At 38.4% G+C, this 18,199-nt stretch overlaps 1 protein-coding gene and 1 pseudogene across 1 annotated transcript; one reads left to right on the forward strand and one right to left on the reverse strand.

The window, feature by feature from the left end:
• Positions 1 to 3,927: 3,927 nt before the first annotated feature.
• Positions 3,928 to 11,726, reverse strand: LOC122144577 (annotated as a pseudogene).
• A 181-nt stretch (positions 11,727 to 11,907) lies between these two features.
• LOC109107656 (adaptor related protein complex 5 subunit mu 1) lies at positions 11,908 to 16,588 on the forward strand. The gene is made up of 8 exons (XM_042755592.1): positions 11,908 to 12,220; positions 13,741 to 14,404; positions 14,486 to 14,713; positions 15,082 to 15,221; positions 15,400 to 15,485; positions 15,593 to 15,705; positions 15,833 to 15,929; positions 16,314 to 16,588. Exons 1-8 carry the CDS (start codon positions 12,153 to 12,155, stop codon positions 16,394 to 16,396), a joined length of 1,479 nt encoding a protein of 492 aa, XP_042611526.1. The 5' UTR covers positions 11,908 to 12,152; the 3' UTR covers positions 16,397 to 16,588.
• The last annotated feature ends 1,611 nt before the right edge of the window (positions 16,589 to 18,199 follow it).

Genomic DNA, 18,199 nt, shown 5'->3' on the forward strand with positions numbered 1-18,199 from the left:
TACAAAACAGCCCTCTACCCTTCATTATACATCCTTTTAAAATTATACTTATAAAACTGCATAGTAGAACAAAACGCGTAACCTTTAAAACTGAGCAACCTGGGGAAGTGTTGGGCTTTAAAAACAGCTGCAGTTTTTTGTTGTTAAACACAAGAGTTTAATTTCCACAACTAAATCACAGACTATAAGACAAAAGCCACTCAGAGATTGGCCACTTTCTTTTCTCGCAGCTCTGAATGGATGTCAGTTCTGCAGGCAGTCTAGTGCGGTAATTGAGCAGGCCTGCCAGTCATTAGCTGAAATGCCGTTCCCAGTCGGGTCTGGAGCGATAGTCATACTCTCAGTTGGACGAAAGCATGGAGGAGGTTCGTTGTCACAGGGTGGTCAGCTGCTCTCCAGAGCACACCTGTTTGAGCTGGTCCGTGTCCGGGGCAACAACCAGGAGGTTACACAGAGCATGAAGCGTGTCGAAGAGCTTTTTGTGAGCACGAGAGGAACCTGTGGAGGATTTGGACGCAAGATGTTAAGTGCATACCTAATATATCTGGAGAAGTCTATAAAATTGTTGAATTGATCCATTTCTCTATGAAAATACTTTAATTCACAATGCTGTTCAATAACCACCACGCACACATGAATAACTTTCCCTGCAGAGGCATCGGTACAGTTTATGTCAACTATTGAAGCAAGCTATTATGTCACTGTTATAGAACCAGTTTAATATTTTTTTTTAATATTGCTGGTTGGTTGTGGTGAGGAATGTATTAAATGTCTCTCTTTTATTGGGAATTTACTTTTTTTTTTTTTTTTTATATAAAAAAGGCAGATTTTTCAGATTATTTGATGAACAGAAAGTTCAAGAAAGAACAATTATTTGAAATAGAAATCTTTTCTAAACATTATGAAATCTCTTTACTGCCACATTTGATTACATTTAAAGAATACGTACTGCTGAATTAAATCGTAATAATTTCTTTAATTTATTTCTTTTTTTAAATCTAAACCTAATTGAATGATTGTGCAAACACTGTTATCCCAAAAAAATATTTAAGAGGCGAAAAAACTGTTTAAAATAATTAATTGTACTAATAATTAATACACCACATTTTCGGCAAAAAACCGATACAATAGTGACATTACAAAAACCCCCTTTATTCATCTAATATTTTTTTTTTTATAAACCTAAAAATAAAAATGGTAAATACTAAAATAAGTGAATTAAGGCATCACCCACAGCTATGAAATCACACGCTGTAGCAAAAGTATACTGCATTCCTAATCAACAAAAGTGTAGTATTCAGATTGCATTTTATCTTTTTTTCCATATATGAATTCATTTAAATTAAGATTTTCTCTCATAATCCATGCCGAAGACGGCAAAAAACCAAAACTTCCCAGATTTGCGTGGATCTGGTTATAATACAAAACCAAAGCATCTCTTCTTGCATGTTATGGCAAGCATGTGTTTGAGGTTCCATTAGAACCATTAGAGAATTCAGCTTTTGTTGTTTTTCAATGCTTTTATGTGAATAAAAGCCTAAATTAATATTTTTTTTCTCATCACATTCGAGTAATCTTGTCTCTTCAAAAATCCATTCAATCCATCCATTCAACGTATGACTTTTACAATGTCTTTTATGCACCTTTTGAAGCGGTAAAGTTTTGAGGAAAATTTAACAGAGGGGAAAGAAATCTCTCAGGTTTCGTTAAGAATATTTCATTTGGTTTCAAAGATAGTTTTAGAAAGTCTTATGTGTTTGGAACAAGATTAAGGTGCGAATTGTGCTGACAGATTTTTTTGGGGTGAAGACATTTTAAAATAAAATATACATAATGCCATGACCTTTGACCTCTCCTTACCCTGAAATCTTTGGCAGAGCGGCGGTATTCTGCCAACATCCACAGAGGCTAGCATACCACCCATGGAGCTGTAGCTGAACTGCTGCAGGTGCTCGTGGATCAGTCTGTGGAACCGCACTCCCAGCTCAGTCAAGACCGTGTCCACATTTCTTACCATCCATGGACCGCCGCACACGCTCCACCTGCTTGCTCACATAGGCACACACCTTTGAGCACGCCTTGACAAGAAAGAGCACAGGAAAGATGACATGTTACACACAACAATATCAAGCAGGATGTGGCTACTATATCTAAAATGTCTTCTACAGAATTAACAGCTGTGTGTTAACAGAGTCTCAATATTTCTCAGGCTTGTTATTCACAGAATCTTTGTCACTGCACTGATACAAGTTTCACAAGACAATTACCATGGTTTTAAGATCTTACTGTAGTGTACTGTATCATGACATTTCTCATCTTCTGGCTTGAAGTCAGTTTTTCTTCTTCGGTTCAGTCACCAGGATGTGCTTCATCTGGCCTACCATGGATCAATTTAGTGTCCTAAAAACAAGGAAACATAAGAAAAGGTCACAGAAATTGCATTTAATGGCAATGATGGAGGTCAAGGATATACTTTGAGTTGAGAACGATAGCTCCATTAAACAGAGATTTCTGAGAGTTTTTGAACCAAACGATTACAATCCGGTGTCCAGCTTCACCTCCATATGTTCGATCACATCGTGCTTCTTTTCGTCACCTCTTTTCTTCTTGGTGCAGGCACTCCGTCAATTTAGGAGAGGAGCTACAGGGGTTCAGAGTTCAAACAAATATCATGGTAAAGACAACAGAGGGTCGCAGAGACAAAAGCCTTGTGAAACAAAGTCGGTCAAACTCACCTATAAGAGAATAAGATTATCATTAAACTGCTTATCAAAGAGGTGAAAGATTGTGTTGGCCTGCTGAACCACATCCAAAAAGTAGAGGTTGGCATTTTTGGCATCTGGCAGATGGGATGGCTGTGCAAGTCAAAAAGACAAATAAAAGAGTATTGTCATGTAAAGTCCACTTCAGATGCATTCATATGTGATTTGGTGCAAATGTGTTCATGATTAGCAGTGGAGCTAATGCTGGCTTCAAGTCTTGTAAGAAAATCCTATATTTACCACATGAACAGCATCACAATGTTGGAGTAAGGACTGTTAAATGAAACTCTCATTGCCCTCTCTTGGCTTGATTTTTGTGAATGCATTTATTTATGTCAGTTAAAAACTTTTTTTAAAATTAAATTTTCTACTTTTTCAGTTTAGTTTACGATAATAACCTTGATTTGAACAAACCCTTAATTACATTACAGTGCAACATTTTACTATCAACGGTTCCATGTTTTCCATACCTGACAGCCCAATCTCAAGCGCATAGTCTATATGGTCCACACACAGGTACTCCACCAAAGCAGGAAAATGGAGAAGGCATTTTTCGGTAGATCTGCTGGGTCTGACAACTGCAACAAAGACAGAGAAAGGGTCTATCATGCTAATATCAGCCCACAACTTCCAACAGAAACAAAAGAGTAGAGGTGTTTTTGGTACTAAAGTAGTGCTTAAAATTCTTATACCTTGTTGCATCTCTCAAAGGCATGCCGGGTTTCCTGCAACAGGTTGACTACAACCTCTTGTGAGAGGAAAGTCCTCTCCATGTGTGTCAATACTGGGTCCCAGAGGCAGGTTAGTGCGTTGTCTGATCCTCTCTTTTAGCTCCCGGATACTGTCAAAATGAGGACAAGAAAGATGGCAGTAACGGTAAGAGATCTATTCAAGACATGTATCTGAAAAAACAGCTCTCTAACTCTGGAAAAAGAATGAGGGAAAAACAAACCAACCAACCAACAGTTCCTCACCTTCCAGTGCCTACGGCCCGTTTTTGGTGGTTCTTAGAGTCATAATAGCGCTGAAGAATCAGCCACTGCGGTTTTGCAGATATTGTCGCGCTCCATGTCTATGTAGCTCTCCAGATAACAGGAGAATATATTTTTTATCAGTTTTAGATAGAAAAGTGTGCTTGTCTGAGCCCAAGTTAAAGTCTGTGAGCTTAGCAGCCAGTGCCGTTGTCCTAAAAACAAATGGGATATGTCAGTTCAAAGCTGGTGTTCAGTAGCAGTAAAGTAATTTGAAAAACATTTGAGACTTTAAACCATTTCAGACAAGACAAATAGATGGGTTTTATGAGAGTAAAATGAACAATTGTAATAATTAATAATAATGAAATTCTGATTGATACCGGTGAATAGAGGTCATAGAGGTTCTTGAGGTATTGCTCCACATCAGAGTGGCGTGTCTCCTCTAGTCTTTCTTTGACATGAGCCTAAAAGTCAATTCATGAGTCAATTAATATTGATAGGCAGCGGTTTTCAAATACTCTCACATGTATTTTCGTGCGCGCTCTGTAAGCACCATCAAAAGTTTCTGATTACAACATGTTTTGCAGTATATATTAGTATGGCAATATGTTTCAAAAGTTTTTCCATAGTACCAAACCTGGTACAAGAAAACTGTGAAACTTTAATGATAATGGTACATACTACTGAAATTTTTTGTATTGTGACAACACTAAATAAGTAAAATAACAAAATGCTAGATTTAGAACTAGATTTTTTACATGTTCTGAAGAGTTTAGTACTTGCCTCTGCAAAACTCAGAGCCATAATGCTTGACTATTGCTACGTGGTTGATACGGTGTTCTGGTTAGTTGTTTACTGGCCCTCCTCAAGTCTTTACTATAATCTGATCCTTACATATAGCTTATGTTCCTCCTTTAAATCTACAGTTTTGTTTTTTATTGCTCACCAGGGCAAAAATTTCATTTGGTTCATGCTTCTTATATAAAGCATGAGCAACAGCCTTAGCAAGGCCAATTACTGTATATCATTTGTTAATGTGTACATGTGTTACGTACCTGTATCTTATTCTCAAAGATGCTCTGAATGAGTTTTAGCCATGACAGTCTCTGGACTGCAGAAAACCTCTCCAACCTGTTTATTAACCCGCTGACACAGAATGGCAATGTCTTCAAATACATCAATCCGCATGTACGCTCCCTACAAGCACCAAAAGACACCAGTGATATAAAAGACAAACATTTGGCCTTTTGATAGATACGTATAAAAGAACAGAAACACTCTCAGTTTTAGATCAGTCTGGTACCTCTTGGCATTGCTTGATGTAGACATCCACACAGTGGGCATAACCCTGTAATAAATAAGATAAGAAATAATAATGTCATATTATAAATGGAACAAATGTCCAAAATAAAAAGTATTATGATACCGAGTGCTCTTCGCTGTATCTCCCAACAAACCTTAAAATGTAGCAGGACTGCTGCCACCTCACGCATGCGCCCAATCTCTCCCCTTCGCTGAGCTGCTGTGAACTCCTGGATCAGCTGACGCTCAAGGTCATGATATTTACCTTTCAAATAAACACAGGTCTTAAGTTAACACTGCATATTTAACAGATGTGTAAATAACATTGCCGTCTTGTTTAGTCTACAGCTGCTTACTTGCTATCTTGGCCTTGACATCAGAAAATCTGAATTGGGACATAGCGAGGAAAACAAGCATGGAAAAGAGAGAAGAACAGAGGGAATTTTAAACAAATCTCTTTTCAGACCACTGACAATGATCAGTGAGAAAATATCACAACAAGCATGTTTGAACTTTTGCTTAGATCTCAGACTCAGTCAAAACAAACTATGTGAAGGAAGAAATGTTCACTTGTTATGTCTCGGCCAATGCATTACCATATTTGTTTACTTTGAATTTTGCCTTAAAGTTAAAATATGAGCAAAGGCAGATGAGAGAAGTGTTTGGAAACCTGTTTGACTGCAAAATTGTTGCAATTCCATTCAGTGACGCTAGCGGTGCAGAACTTCCACTCTTCAGTTTTAAGCCCAAAGTATACTTTGACTTTTACATGTACGCTAGAGCATGCATGCAGTGCACATGCATTCATTTTTTCATCAAAATAGGACACGTGCAGTACGATTATTCAAGGTCTCTCAGGGTTGAACATGCAAACATAATTTTTGTGCCATAATTATTTGTTCTGCAGAGATGGCAACATCGACCCGGCTTTGTTTTCACAGTCGAAATGGTAGAAACAGAACAACAACAGGTACCAGAAACCACAGTAACAACAGAGGGCAGTGTTGACAAGTGCTTGTGTGAGAGGGTTAAGAGATACCTGCAATACTAGTTAAATCATGTACTTAGTCATTTTATTGATCATAATGGAGAGAAACAGCACAGATACTGGAGAAAGCTGAAACTTTCTACTTTGCATATGTTGAGCGCCTGTCTACGTGCATGCTATCAAATGGAGTATACTTTGAAAGGTTATGTGTTTGGTCTTATCCATACACTAAGCATATACACATTAAAAACCAAAGTATACTATGGCCTTTAACGTGTCATCAATGCTGTTTATACGATCTCTTGTACAGCACAAGATTGTACACTGTTCCCCAAACCTCCAAGATGGCCTAGACTCCATCAGCAGGTCGCTTACCTATCAAACGGCAGCTCCTGAGCAATCAGGTGCAACTTCTGAATGATGTCTGCAGCTTCTTTTATCTGTTTGGGATGAAAACAGACCATGGTGAGAGAGGGAAAATGGTCACTACAGGACAGGCACCTTAATACACAAACATAGGCCAGAGGCAGCACCCTAAATCTAGGGATCGGCTTACGGTAAATCTGTCCCACTATGTCCCTTCTTCTTGTCCACCATGAGGATGATAAGAGTTAGCTCAGCCTCTCACACCTGAACCTCATCATCATCAGACCTTAACTCCCGTCCATCAGCCGCTGCCCAGCCAACACCTTATGCTCACTCATGACTATTAAGAATGGACTATGGCTAATCCCTCAGTAAATCACCTCCCATAATCTGTCCCCACAGGCAGGTAGGAGGTCTGGGCAAAAACAGGACCCTGACAAGAACCCCCCACCTCTCCCTTTAAACCCGATGGACGAGGAGAAGAAAAAGGCGATCCGAAAGGCCATGCCGTCCACATATCCTCTTTTCCAACTCTACTTTTCCTGCCTGCCTCAGCTAACATCATTATTGTGCTCCCGTGAGGTGGATCCATCCCTTTTCCGCTCTCCTCGTCGAGGTTTTCTAAGTATCTGTCCCCCAGCTAAGATTAGCTAAATCCCATGTAAGTGATGTAGCCGTCTCCCAGGCAGTAGGGGGGTTTTACCGGCGCTTGTCTCCTCGCTGCCTGGGCCCAGCCCTCCCTTTCACAGGGATTAACCCAGCCTTCATTCCTTCCATTTCCCTTCCCTCCCCCCCCAGCTATTCACCGGCAGCTCCTCTCACTTCCCCTCTTTTCTCTTCTGGAGGTGTGTACGTCTTGAGAAATACTGAAATGTCTGGCGGGTATATTCCCACATGGCTCTCTGGAAGCATGTTGGTGGCCTTATGCTAATAGCATCAGAAGATGTAAGACTTGCCACATTACCGAGTGACTTGAGAGATTAATTTATAAAGTGGCATTTCCAATTAAGTTGGCGTACATCAACATCTGAGCAGGCCACATATATAGGCCTCAGGCATCCATTATGGTTGTATGCATCACAAAATTTTATCGGCTTTGGTTGCAACAGTTGTTTCAGGTACAACTTCAACATGGAACTCTGTCTAGAAAGTCCAGTCCCCCCCCCACCAAAAAAAAAAAAAAATCTGTAATCTATAGGCAACACTGATATATACCCAAAGTTACTCATCTAACCCATTTACTCATCTAAATCTGACCTTGTCTGGATTGTTGAAGACATCACTGCGCAGTTCTCCATCCAGGAACTCGTTGAAGTATGTCATGAGTCTCTGAGCCTCCACTGCCCTCTGTCTTGGAGTATTGACTCCTTCTAGCTGATCTCCCAGATGACACACCTTGGTGGCCACGTAACTGATATGTTCGTCCAACTCCTGGAAGTGCTGGAAGGCTACCTTTGAAACAAGCATAACAAGAAAGTGAAGGTCCTACAGGGTACATTTATAGGCTCCTGTAATGTAATTCAGTATGAAGTAACATATGGCTACCCTAATGGTTCAAAGATCCCCTTGTCTTTTGACATCTTAAAATAAATGCTAAAATGTATAGGCCACTGACTTGGTTGCTTCTTTGCAGGTCTTGGACCTTGTGGGCAAACTCCTTGGCTTCACGGTGACATTGCTGCTCCAACTTCTCCACCTTCCTTTGAATCCTTTCATCCAGCTGTTTTTAGTTCCTCAATGTGGTTCACAAACTCTTCCAGCAACCTGGAACCAAAGACATGACATTAAAGAACTGCAGGCAGCAAAGCACAATTTCAGTCTTGACAAGCATTTTAAACACATTAAAGGGAATACAACACTACACATTTGTAGCCTTTAAATTTTCCTCCTGAAGTCCATTTATAATGTCATTCTTGGTGTCTTGCAGCACAAACCTAATTTAGTTTCACAACACCTTTGTATTCTAAAACTTGTAAGAGTATAGTACATGCAGTACATGCATAGCCTACATAATGATGCACCATTACCACTTATTAATAATTTATTATTACGTACTTGCCACATAAGCCTTGCAAATAGGCTTAAACATAACGGTATGTTGAAATTTGTTCATATATCCTACATGGATACTAGTTAACCAAAAGGAGGAGAATCGCTGACAACCAGAACTCTGGAGTAATTTTCACACATGAAAAGTACAGTAGAGCGGAGGCTTCGGTGAGCGTTCCAAAGAACACTCTTTGTGTCTGATTTGCGCGATGTAGGCTTACGTCGCAAATTAAGTTAGCTTGGCTAGCATGTAATCTGTGGGGAAATGTTATATAAAACCTGACCAATCATATGAAAACGCCTGAAGCTCTGTCCCCAGATCCTGAAACCAGCTCAACAGCAGGGATCAGTATATGCTGGGCTGAGATTCATTTATCTTTCATGAATGCTTCTCCAAATAGATGCTGAAAAAATCTTAGAGACTGATCTCAAACTGTGGAGCGAAAAAGCATCCAGGGAGAGCATCTTATTTGTCAAGATCACATAAGCACTTACCTCGGCAGCAAATCAGCTAATGGCCTGTTACCATAAATTGTGGTACTTCATAAAAAGAGTCTTTCGGTGCATGTGCGCGTACATGAAACATCACGTATACAACCAAAAGCTTCGTCAGCTGCATTTTAAAGAACTTGTAGGACAGCAAAGTCAAAAGCTCCAACTCAGCAAGTTTGGATTCTCTGGGTGGTAGCAAAACATTCTGAAGTGATGAGTATATAATCTCATATCACCGTAATTCCCTAAACGCCGCTGGCAGCTTAAGTTCTTTTTCCTCTCCATCTTTTCCCCTCAAATTTGTTCTCTTCCATCATTTGTAAGTCAATGGTTTGCCCAGCTCACAACAGCCTCTTCATGGTGGGTTATTTGAGCGCTTGGTGTAAAATTTGGGGCGATGTTTTTGCTCTGGCAGTCAAAAGCACTTTTGCTGTGTCCATGTGTTAAAGTAAACTTTGTATCTTTTTTATGCTTTTGTCTCTAACAGTGAAATGACTGTCAAACTAGTCAAACTTCAACAAAATGATATGTTGTGATTACATCCACGCTATAAATTTATTAAAAAAGGATCTTTAAAAAGCTTTTGGACAATTTTTGAATTTCACTGCATTAGAAAATTAAATATATGTGGCAAAACAAGTGGCATTTGCAAATAAATCATTTATATGTTTCTCTCAAATAACTGTACTAAATGCACTCTATAGTTACTTTTAAACAATTGATGTCAAGGTGATTTTCAGCAGATATATGAAGTTAGTTAAGTTCACACAGGTGTCCTAATAGAGTCACCATAGTGAAACAATATTGTTTTATCTATTTAAACTTCTTTTATTTTACCTTAAAGGATTTGTGCTATATTTTCTTTAAAAGTATATTTTTATAAGGCAACTAGGCTACTTTATAAATACTGTAAGTATTTAAATGCTTTCTAAAGATGTGGTAGAGCATTGCATTAGCAGCGCAAAACGTCATGGGTTCTATTCCCAGGGAACACACTTACTGATAAAAATATGTATAGCCTGAATGCACTGTAAGTCACTTTGGATAAAAGCATCTGCTAAATGCATAAATGTAAATGTACTTTCTTGGGCCACTGTATGCATAACTAGGCCCAGAATATGCCAGATCTTTTCCTTTTGCATTTTCTGCTTTTATTTACAAAAAAATATATATTTAAATTGAATTTAAATAAAATGTGCTAAATAGGGCTAAGACTATTAGGATCTGGGGCCAGTTGCATAAACTTAGCCACCATATTAAGACTGTGTCTTAAGAACTAGTTTGACCAACTAGCAGTTGCCAAGGGGCAATCAATCTTACTTTTACAATGCAAATAAGAACAATCTATCTTTTCATAACTGAATTTAAAAAAAAGTTATGACCAGTCTTGAAGAGAAAAAAGTAGGTGACTAACTTTTTAAGACTAGTTTAAACAGTTTATGCAACCAGTCCCTGGTATCTAAAAGCATGCAATTTGGTGTTTTTAATAAACAAACAGAAATCTGTTCTTAATGTGTACAAGTTAAAAATTACGATTTATATATTGCATACACAGCATGAATGCGCTTCACATATATTAAATGCATATAGTCTTCTTACGATTTTAAATAAAGCAATAGCTGCAGAGCTGAAAATGAATAAAATCTAAAAACTACACAACCAATCAAAAGCGTATGTGCATTAACTCCTACTTTATTCATATTTTTTCCACATTGTAGAATAATATAGTATTAGTAAAGTAGAATCAAAACTATGAGATTCCATAACAATCATCTCTCTCTCAGTCTATTTCTGTGTCTATCAAAATGTGTTTATAACATGAAATAAAATGTTTTATATTTCAGCTTCTATAAGGTAGCTAATAATTACAACTGCACGCTCCGAGCTTCTCGTTACTAGTTTCATGAGGTGCATCTTAAGATTATATTTGTACAGTATTAAAGGGCTTGTCATCTACACTGACACCTTGTTTTCAATTAGAAGACAACTCAACAATTTCAAGAAGAAAATCATACATATGCAAAAGCTTGTTTGTTTAAAAAAAAAAAAAACTAATTTCAAACATTTAAGCATAAGGCTTTAGATCAAATGGTATTTAATACAGATGATGATAAACATGCATTTAAAGTCAAACGGCTTGTGGTGTATGTTTAAGACCTTTATAAATATTTTTGACTCACTTTTTTGGGTCAAATGCCTCTGCACCTCCTTTGGACCCTCCTCCAGGCGTTCTCCATGCCAGTCTCTCAATGTACTCATCAGCATCAAAGGGTTCCTGTTAAGATCACAAAAACAATAATGAATAATAAGCAAAATGTAATTGCTAATTGCATGCACAGAAAAATAAGCTTTAATAAATCAGGATGACCATCTGGACCGTTTATACAAAGGAGGTCTAGAGAATCTGAAGAGTTCTGATCGTCTAAAAACCCAAACCAGAACAGCTGGGCAGAGTCTCTACGTGACAGCAATGCTAATCTACTGTCTGCGTGCAGCATGTCATTATATATCAAAACTAAACAATGACAATACTGCATGCGAAAAACACACTTACTTACATGAGCTAGAACAGTTTGTCTGAGCTGTAACGCAAAAGAGAGACCTACCTCGAATAACTGAGCTGTCGTAGCCATATTTCAAAGCGTCAGAAAGCAAAAGGTAACTCCTTTAAACGGCGTAACGTTAGTTCCGAGACTATGTTTTGCTCCTTGTTGTTTATATCTATTTTGAAAACAGTCGCTTCCTGCATCCAGCTGCTGCCATGACTGGGCCGGAAATAGAAAGAAAGGATACGGGGTGAGGAGGATAAGAGGGCTATGCGTTTGAGAGCAGGTCTGGGATCAGTTTTGATATTCTACTCCAACGTAGTTAAAAACAGCGTAGTTTTTTACGACTGATCCTGCGTCAGCCCCGTCGCATCGACCCCCGTTTTGGCCACGCCCCAAAGTGTCACGTGATCGTTGGCAAACAGGAAGCACAAACTGTCACGTGGGAATAACATGACAGAGGCGAGTTCCTCTATTTAGCTTTCATTTCTTTGAACATGTATGTTAAGATCTCAAGGTTATATCGGTCACACAGTGTCGAACTGTGACAAATAAAATAACTTACTAAATAACAATCTTTCGTCTGACCGCGTGAGCTAACAAATTGGACACTTCACTACATGTTTGGCATGTGAGACTAGTCCCACTCATCCAGAGGGACGTGACCAGCAGCATGAGCATACGAGCACTATGGGTTGTCTCACACGAGAAGGGTGAATCTGGAAAAGTGCGGTTTTCCAGGTAAGGACATTTTCTGTGCAGGGATATTAGCGTACTGCGTACTGCATACTGTGAAGTATGTACTGCGTACTGTCTTTTACTTTAAGGCGGCTTAGATTACCATACTAACTGTTATTACATTTTTCTGCATCTGTACTGTATTTAGTATTTGTACCTTGTACAGTATGCAAACAATTTTTCTGCATGGAATACTTGGATGAGATACTACATTTGTCAAATTGTGGAGTATACAACTGCCAATTGCCAAATCGTATGCAAGAAATAGTTAGTGTAGGATGCTGTTATGAATTCAGCAATAGTTACACATAGCTTACTGTTTATGCATAATGTCTATAATGTATATTGCAGTTATCTAGTATGTAAGTAGGCTACTCCACTCCAAACGTAGCCAATAAAACAGCATGCAGCATGCTGTAGTAAACATTGCAGTTGTATTCTTCTCAGTTGTCAACTTGTTGTATGACCCTAGTCCTGTCTCAATACCCACACTTGGGCATGGCCCAAGTATTTAGTTGTGCATGAAGACCACAAGTGTGTTTTAAGCTTTTGATGACCTGATGGGACACACTTACATCATAGTGTTGTAAAAATGCATGTTTTACATAGCTTTATATGCACATTTTGAATACTTTGCACTTTCAAATAAACTTCTGAGTGTCTGTTTCTGATTAAGTTTTACTACCTTCAGTTTTTTTTTTTTACACTAGAAAGTGTTCCATGAAATGGAATCCTGAAAATGATGAATGATGGGATATGCTTAAGGGCCATTCACATCAAGGATGATAACTTTAACGATAACTGTACAGTTTTAATTATCGCTCAAATTCTATGAGAATGGGGAAGTCCACACCATATAACAAAAGCTACTGTTCAGAACAATTTTTTTTGGAATATTTCTCAGAACATATCTTTTTCCAGCTGATGAATGATAAAAAAAAAACATTGACAGCCAATCAGAATCCATGCGACTTGACATTTAAAGTGGCAAATTACGTAACTGTAGCACGTGCTTATTATAAACAGAATGTTATCATGCATTGTTGTGGATGCTGATATAGTTATCGTTGTAGTTATCATTATAGTTATTGTTCTTGGTGTGAACGGCCCTTTAGCAAGTAATATTTGTATTACTGGCATACCAACAGTCCTTTAGCAGTAATGTAATATTGGTAAAAGTGGTATTAGAGATGTTATTATTTGTGAAGGGCATTGGGCTTTGGCATTTTTCCTGAGACAGTTTTGCATGTTTACTTCTTGTCGCGTACATACACTCTCAAGAGGCCAGGACTGCGGATGTGGGTATTGGGACAGGCCTATTATTACACTGTGGGTGGAGCCCACTGAAAGTCAAGTTGAACACATTGCACTGTGGCATACAGTATGTAGTAAGTTATCTGTGTTTTCCATGAAAACAGAAAATGCAAAGAGCCCTCTTTCTACAGAAACAGTTTGATTGAAATGCTTTTCCCAACATAGCCAATTTTTTATTTATTTTTCTTTTGTTATGTTTTTTGATTCAGGCGATTCCCAACAGTTGAGTTCCGTGCCAAATCCTTGGCTGGAACTCAGTATGTGGCCGTTCCGGAGGACCGCGTCATACCCCAGCTTCTGCTGACAGAGTTGGGCCTGGTGGATCCTGACAAACCTTATGTCGAAGTACGGGACGACTGTGCCCGTCAGCACCGCTCACCGGCTGTGGAGCTCCGTCTGGATGGCCCAGGTGGGAGAACCCTCTGGCCCGTGCTCACAGTCACTCAGGGTGTGTTAATCCTAGCCTGCCTTCCTCTAGTGGAAGCACCTCCTGAGCCTCGGCCACCTCTCCCCAGCCTGGCCTCAGTCTCTCAGGGCTTAGCTCTTTTGTTAGGCCTGCAGGATTTCCTTTGTGGCCCTGGAGGTAAACCAGAGCCTGATGTGCTGGCCTCCCGTTTGGCTGCTCTTCCCGCCGTGCTCCTGCAGGTTTGCCCTTTGGGGAGGCCACTGGACACCCCTCCTCCTGCTGGATCAGTGCCTGCTGCTGTGGCTCCAAGCCCAGGTGGGGCTCAAAAGCAGCCAGCCTGGAAGGCAGGGGTCCATCGAGGAAGGGCTGTAGTAAGTGTGGCCCTTACCGAGAAGGTGAGGTCCATGCAGTACGGCAAGAGTAGTCAACAAGATATCTGGGATGTGTACGGCATGGTCATGTGCAAAGTTAGTCCTCATCCTATATACTGAACATGTGTTATATTTGGTTATAAGCTTGCATTACATTTATTACTTCATGTTTTTCAGTGTGAGGTTGAAGGTGTTCTGCCCAATGTGATCGTCACCCTCACACTCCCACACAATGGTTCGCCCCTGCAGGACATTCTTGTCCATCCCTGTGTGACGTCTCTGGATGCAAGCCTTCTTACCGCCTGCAGTGTGGACGAAAATGACGGTTCCGCCTTTTCAGGGCCATACAAGTTCCCTTTCTCACCACCTCTGGAGCTTTTCAGACTCTGTAGTTACACCTCACAGGTAAAGCCTATTCTGGCAATAGTTTGTCTTATGTTTTGTCTCAAAAATGTACCATTCAAAAGTTTGGGTCGGTAAAAATGTTTTAGAAAAAAGTCTCTTATTTGATCAAAAATATCACTTTTAATCAATTTCATACATCCTTGCTGAATTAAAGCATTTATTTATTTCAAAAACAAAAACTGACACCAAACATCTGAACAACTGTGTACGTGTTTTACTTTAATTCTCTCTCATTATGACACACACACACACACACACACACACACACACACACACACACACACACACACACACACACACACACACACACACACACACACTAAAAGCTGTAGTGTCTTTAACTGACTTGGTCTTATAACTTTTTTGAGGTACCTGTGCCACCAATTCTTGGCTCCTACAAGCTGAAGGCAGAGGAGAATCATTTGAAGGTCAATGTTGTCTTGAAGCTCCATGAAAGTGTCAAAAACAGCTTTGAGTACTGCAATGCACACATTCCATTTTTCAACCAGTAAGTTTGTAGTAAAACGCTTAATTCTATACTGTATATGTGTTGGGGAGGGTTCAGCATTTACACTGTCAGATATTTATAATGGCTCTTTATCTAGTTGTCTGTCTTTAGCTGGTACTGTAGTGCATATAAATGGTACACTGGCTGTTACAGTGCCCTTGTATGTGAATATTTACAGGAATCTAATGGGAAATGTGGAGGTCAAAGTGAGCTCAGGACAGCTTGAGGTGTCTAAAGAGAAGAACCTACTGGTCTGGGTCCTTGGTATGTACAGTATGTTCTTAATATTCAATGATATTTCATTTTGATATTTCAATTTATTGTTATTATTTAGAATTATATTACTGAGATATGTCGTTTTACCTCCTCAGGTCAGAAGTTTCCAAAGTCCCGTGAAGCAACACTGGAGGGAACTGTTCATTTTTCAGGGACTGTTGCTGGACCGACAGACCCTCTGTGCTCAGGACTCACTGCATATGTGAAAGTGAGCGTGAATTCAGGATCAACTGATTTGTTCTTTATAAGATACTAAGACTCAGTTTATTGCACAGGATGTCTGTATTAATGTATTTAATAACAGTTCATGTCATCTGTCACTGTGTTCTTTCCAGCTTTATTTCCGTGTCCCAGATTTGACTTTGTCTGGTTGCTGTGTGGACCAACACTCAGTGCAGGTTTACTCATCTGCCAAACCACGTATTGTCACAAGTGAGTGGTAACTAAAACTATCAGAATCATTTTTGTTAATTGAAATAAAATAGATTATAAATTTTAGATAATTTGATAAAAATGTAGATATTAGATAAAAAGAAAAAACTTGAATAGAAAAATGTTGCCTTGCTAGATAAGTGAAATAAAATAAGTTTAAACTGAAGAACTAAAATGACTAAAACTAAAATGAATAAATGCTAAATGTGTATATATATATATATATATATATATATATATATATATATATATATATATATATATATATATATATTATAATAGTATAATATAAAACATCTAAAATAACACAGTTCGGTGATGATTGCATGTTGAAATAAGTTGTTGAAATGTTGAAATGAACCTATATACCTTTTTTCCCTCTAGCACGAGAGCTAGTCTCCTCCGAATATTACATTTGGAACTCCACAGGTGACGCCCCGGTGTCCTCTGGACTCATGGTGCTGTGACAGCATCTCATTGATGCACATCGACCTTAATAAATCATTGTAAATATTTATCAAGCACTAAATGATATTCTGTATGGAAATGTTGCCTCTGACAAATGTTGCTGTCAGTGTTAACTTACATTTACAGTGTGACTTTCATATACAGTATGGCTTTTCTAATCTGTCAAAAATATAAAATACTCACAGAATGTGTCTTTTGTGTGAATATGACTCCTTTATTTAGCTGAAAATGGCCTGATATATAATGAACGACTGGTCGGAGAACCTCATCAACATTTATTATATTAATCTTATTATTTTTCAGTTATATAAATATATTTAGTAATTAACTAAGGCTTTTAAATATAAAGATTTTTTTTTTTTTGCACCATTTTTAGTTAAATGCTCTTTCATCTTCACTAGTAAGAAGTAATGAAGAATTAAAATTCAATGAACAGTTCTTTTATTTTGCTTCAGACAGGGCCCCAAGTGTTTACTGGTGTTCAGGTTTTGGTTTTCCCTGTTAGCTGTTCAGCTGGTTTATATAGAGGCCCCTTGAGCTCACTTACAAGAGGACTTTGGCCCTGTGTTTGTTTGATGAGGTTGAAAAGAGTGTATTTTGATGGGAGAGAAGGAGAGAAGGCAATTGTTGAGGAGAAATACCAGACTGGTATCCAAAGAGGTTCTTAATTAGTTTCCAAAGTGACCCATAGAGGTCCCACTTAAGCTTGTCTCGGCCTCTCTCCTGCCCAAAAAACCCCCACTTAATTCAGACTTAAAAATACCAGCCATCCAACTTGCAGCTAAAGGACCCTTTACTTCTGGTCTTTAATTGTTAGAATATGAAATCAATTATGCAGCCCATGTTATAGGATATTTCTGTTTTGACTAAATGTTATAAAACTATACAGGTGCATAAATTGTGCGTCACCTTATATACATTGTATGGTTCTGGACAGAAAGCCATTTCTGCATAGCTATAAATAGCAGCTGAGTTGCATTTGGCTGTCAATTATGGCTGAGAATTCCCATGGAGAAGACAGCAAGATGATGATGGTTCAGCTGGAGCCACATAAGAGTTCTCCATAGAAGCAAACCATTATCTGAGAGATTAATTGTCTGCCACGTCTACTGATTGCCTTGCTGTGTCTCTGTAAGAACAAAGGCAGGGCTGCATTCTCACAAGGATTTCCTCTTTAGATCACCGAGCGTGATCAGTCTTATGGCTGAAGTAAGGTCCTCTTCATTCGCTTTATGCGTCTGTCTGTATTCAAAGAGCTTCTCAGAGAATTCTACTCTTCTTCTTAGTCCAACAGGCTCCTGGATTCAGTTGGATCATAGCCCATCATACAGTATATTCATTCTAAAGGAATGTGTTCAAGATTCCTATTGGAATTTCTACAATAATTACCAATCATAATATAATTTTTTTTCTCAAGTCCTATTGGATATTATGTGGTCTTTATTATATTAAAAAAAAATGTCTTCCAACATTGTTGAATAAATAGCTATATGTTTATTTTTAATAATTAAATGACTCTTTTATGTTGGTAACACAAATAGTAGAGATATTGAGAACTGTGTGATTTATTTGTCATGTTGGAATTATTACAGTTAACTAAAACTAAGACCATAAAAAGAATATAATAAAGGTAAACTGAAATAAATACATAAATAAAATAAAAACCGTAAACGTTTCAGATATAGTTTTCCCATTTCAACATTTCTCATTTTCATTTAGTTTAACTTGATGTGCTAAAATAACTAAAACAGAAATTCAAATAAATCCATAAATAAAAAAACTACATAGACAAATAGAAAAAA

This window comes from Cyprinus carpio, unplaced genomic scaffold, assembly GCF_018340385.1.
Source record: "Cyprinus carpio isolate SPL01 unplaced genomic scaffold, ASM1834038v1 S000006728, whole genome shotgun sequence".
Classification (NCBI taxonomy): domain Eukaryota; kingdom Metazoa; phylum Chordata; class Actinopteri; order Cypriniformes; family Cyprinidae; genus Cyprinus; species Cyprinus carpio.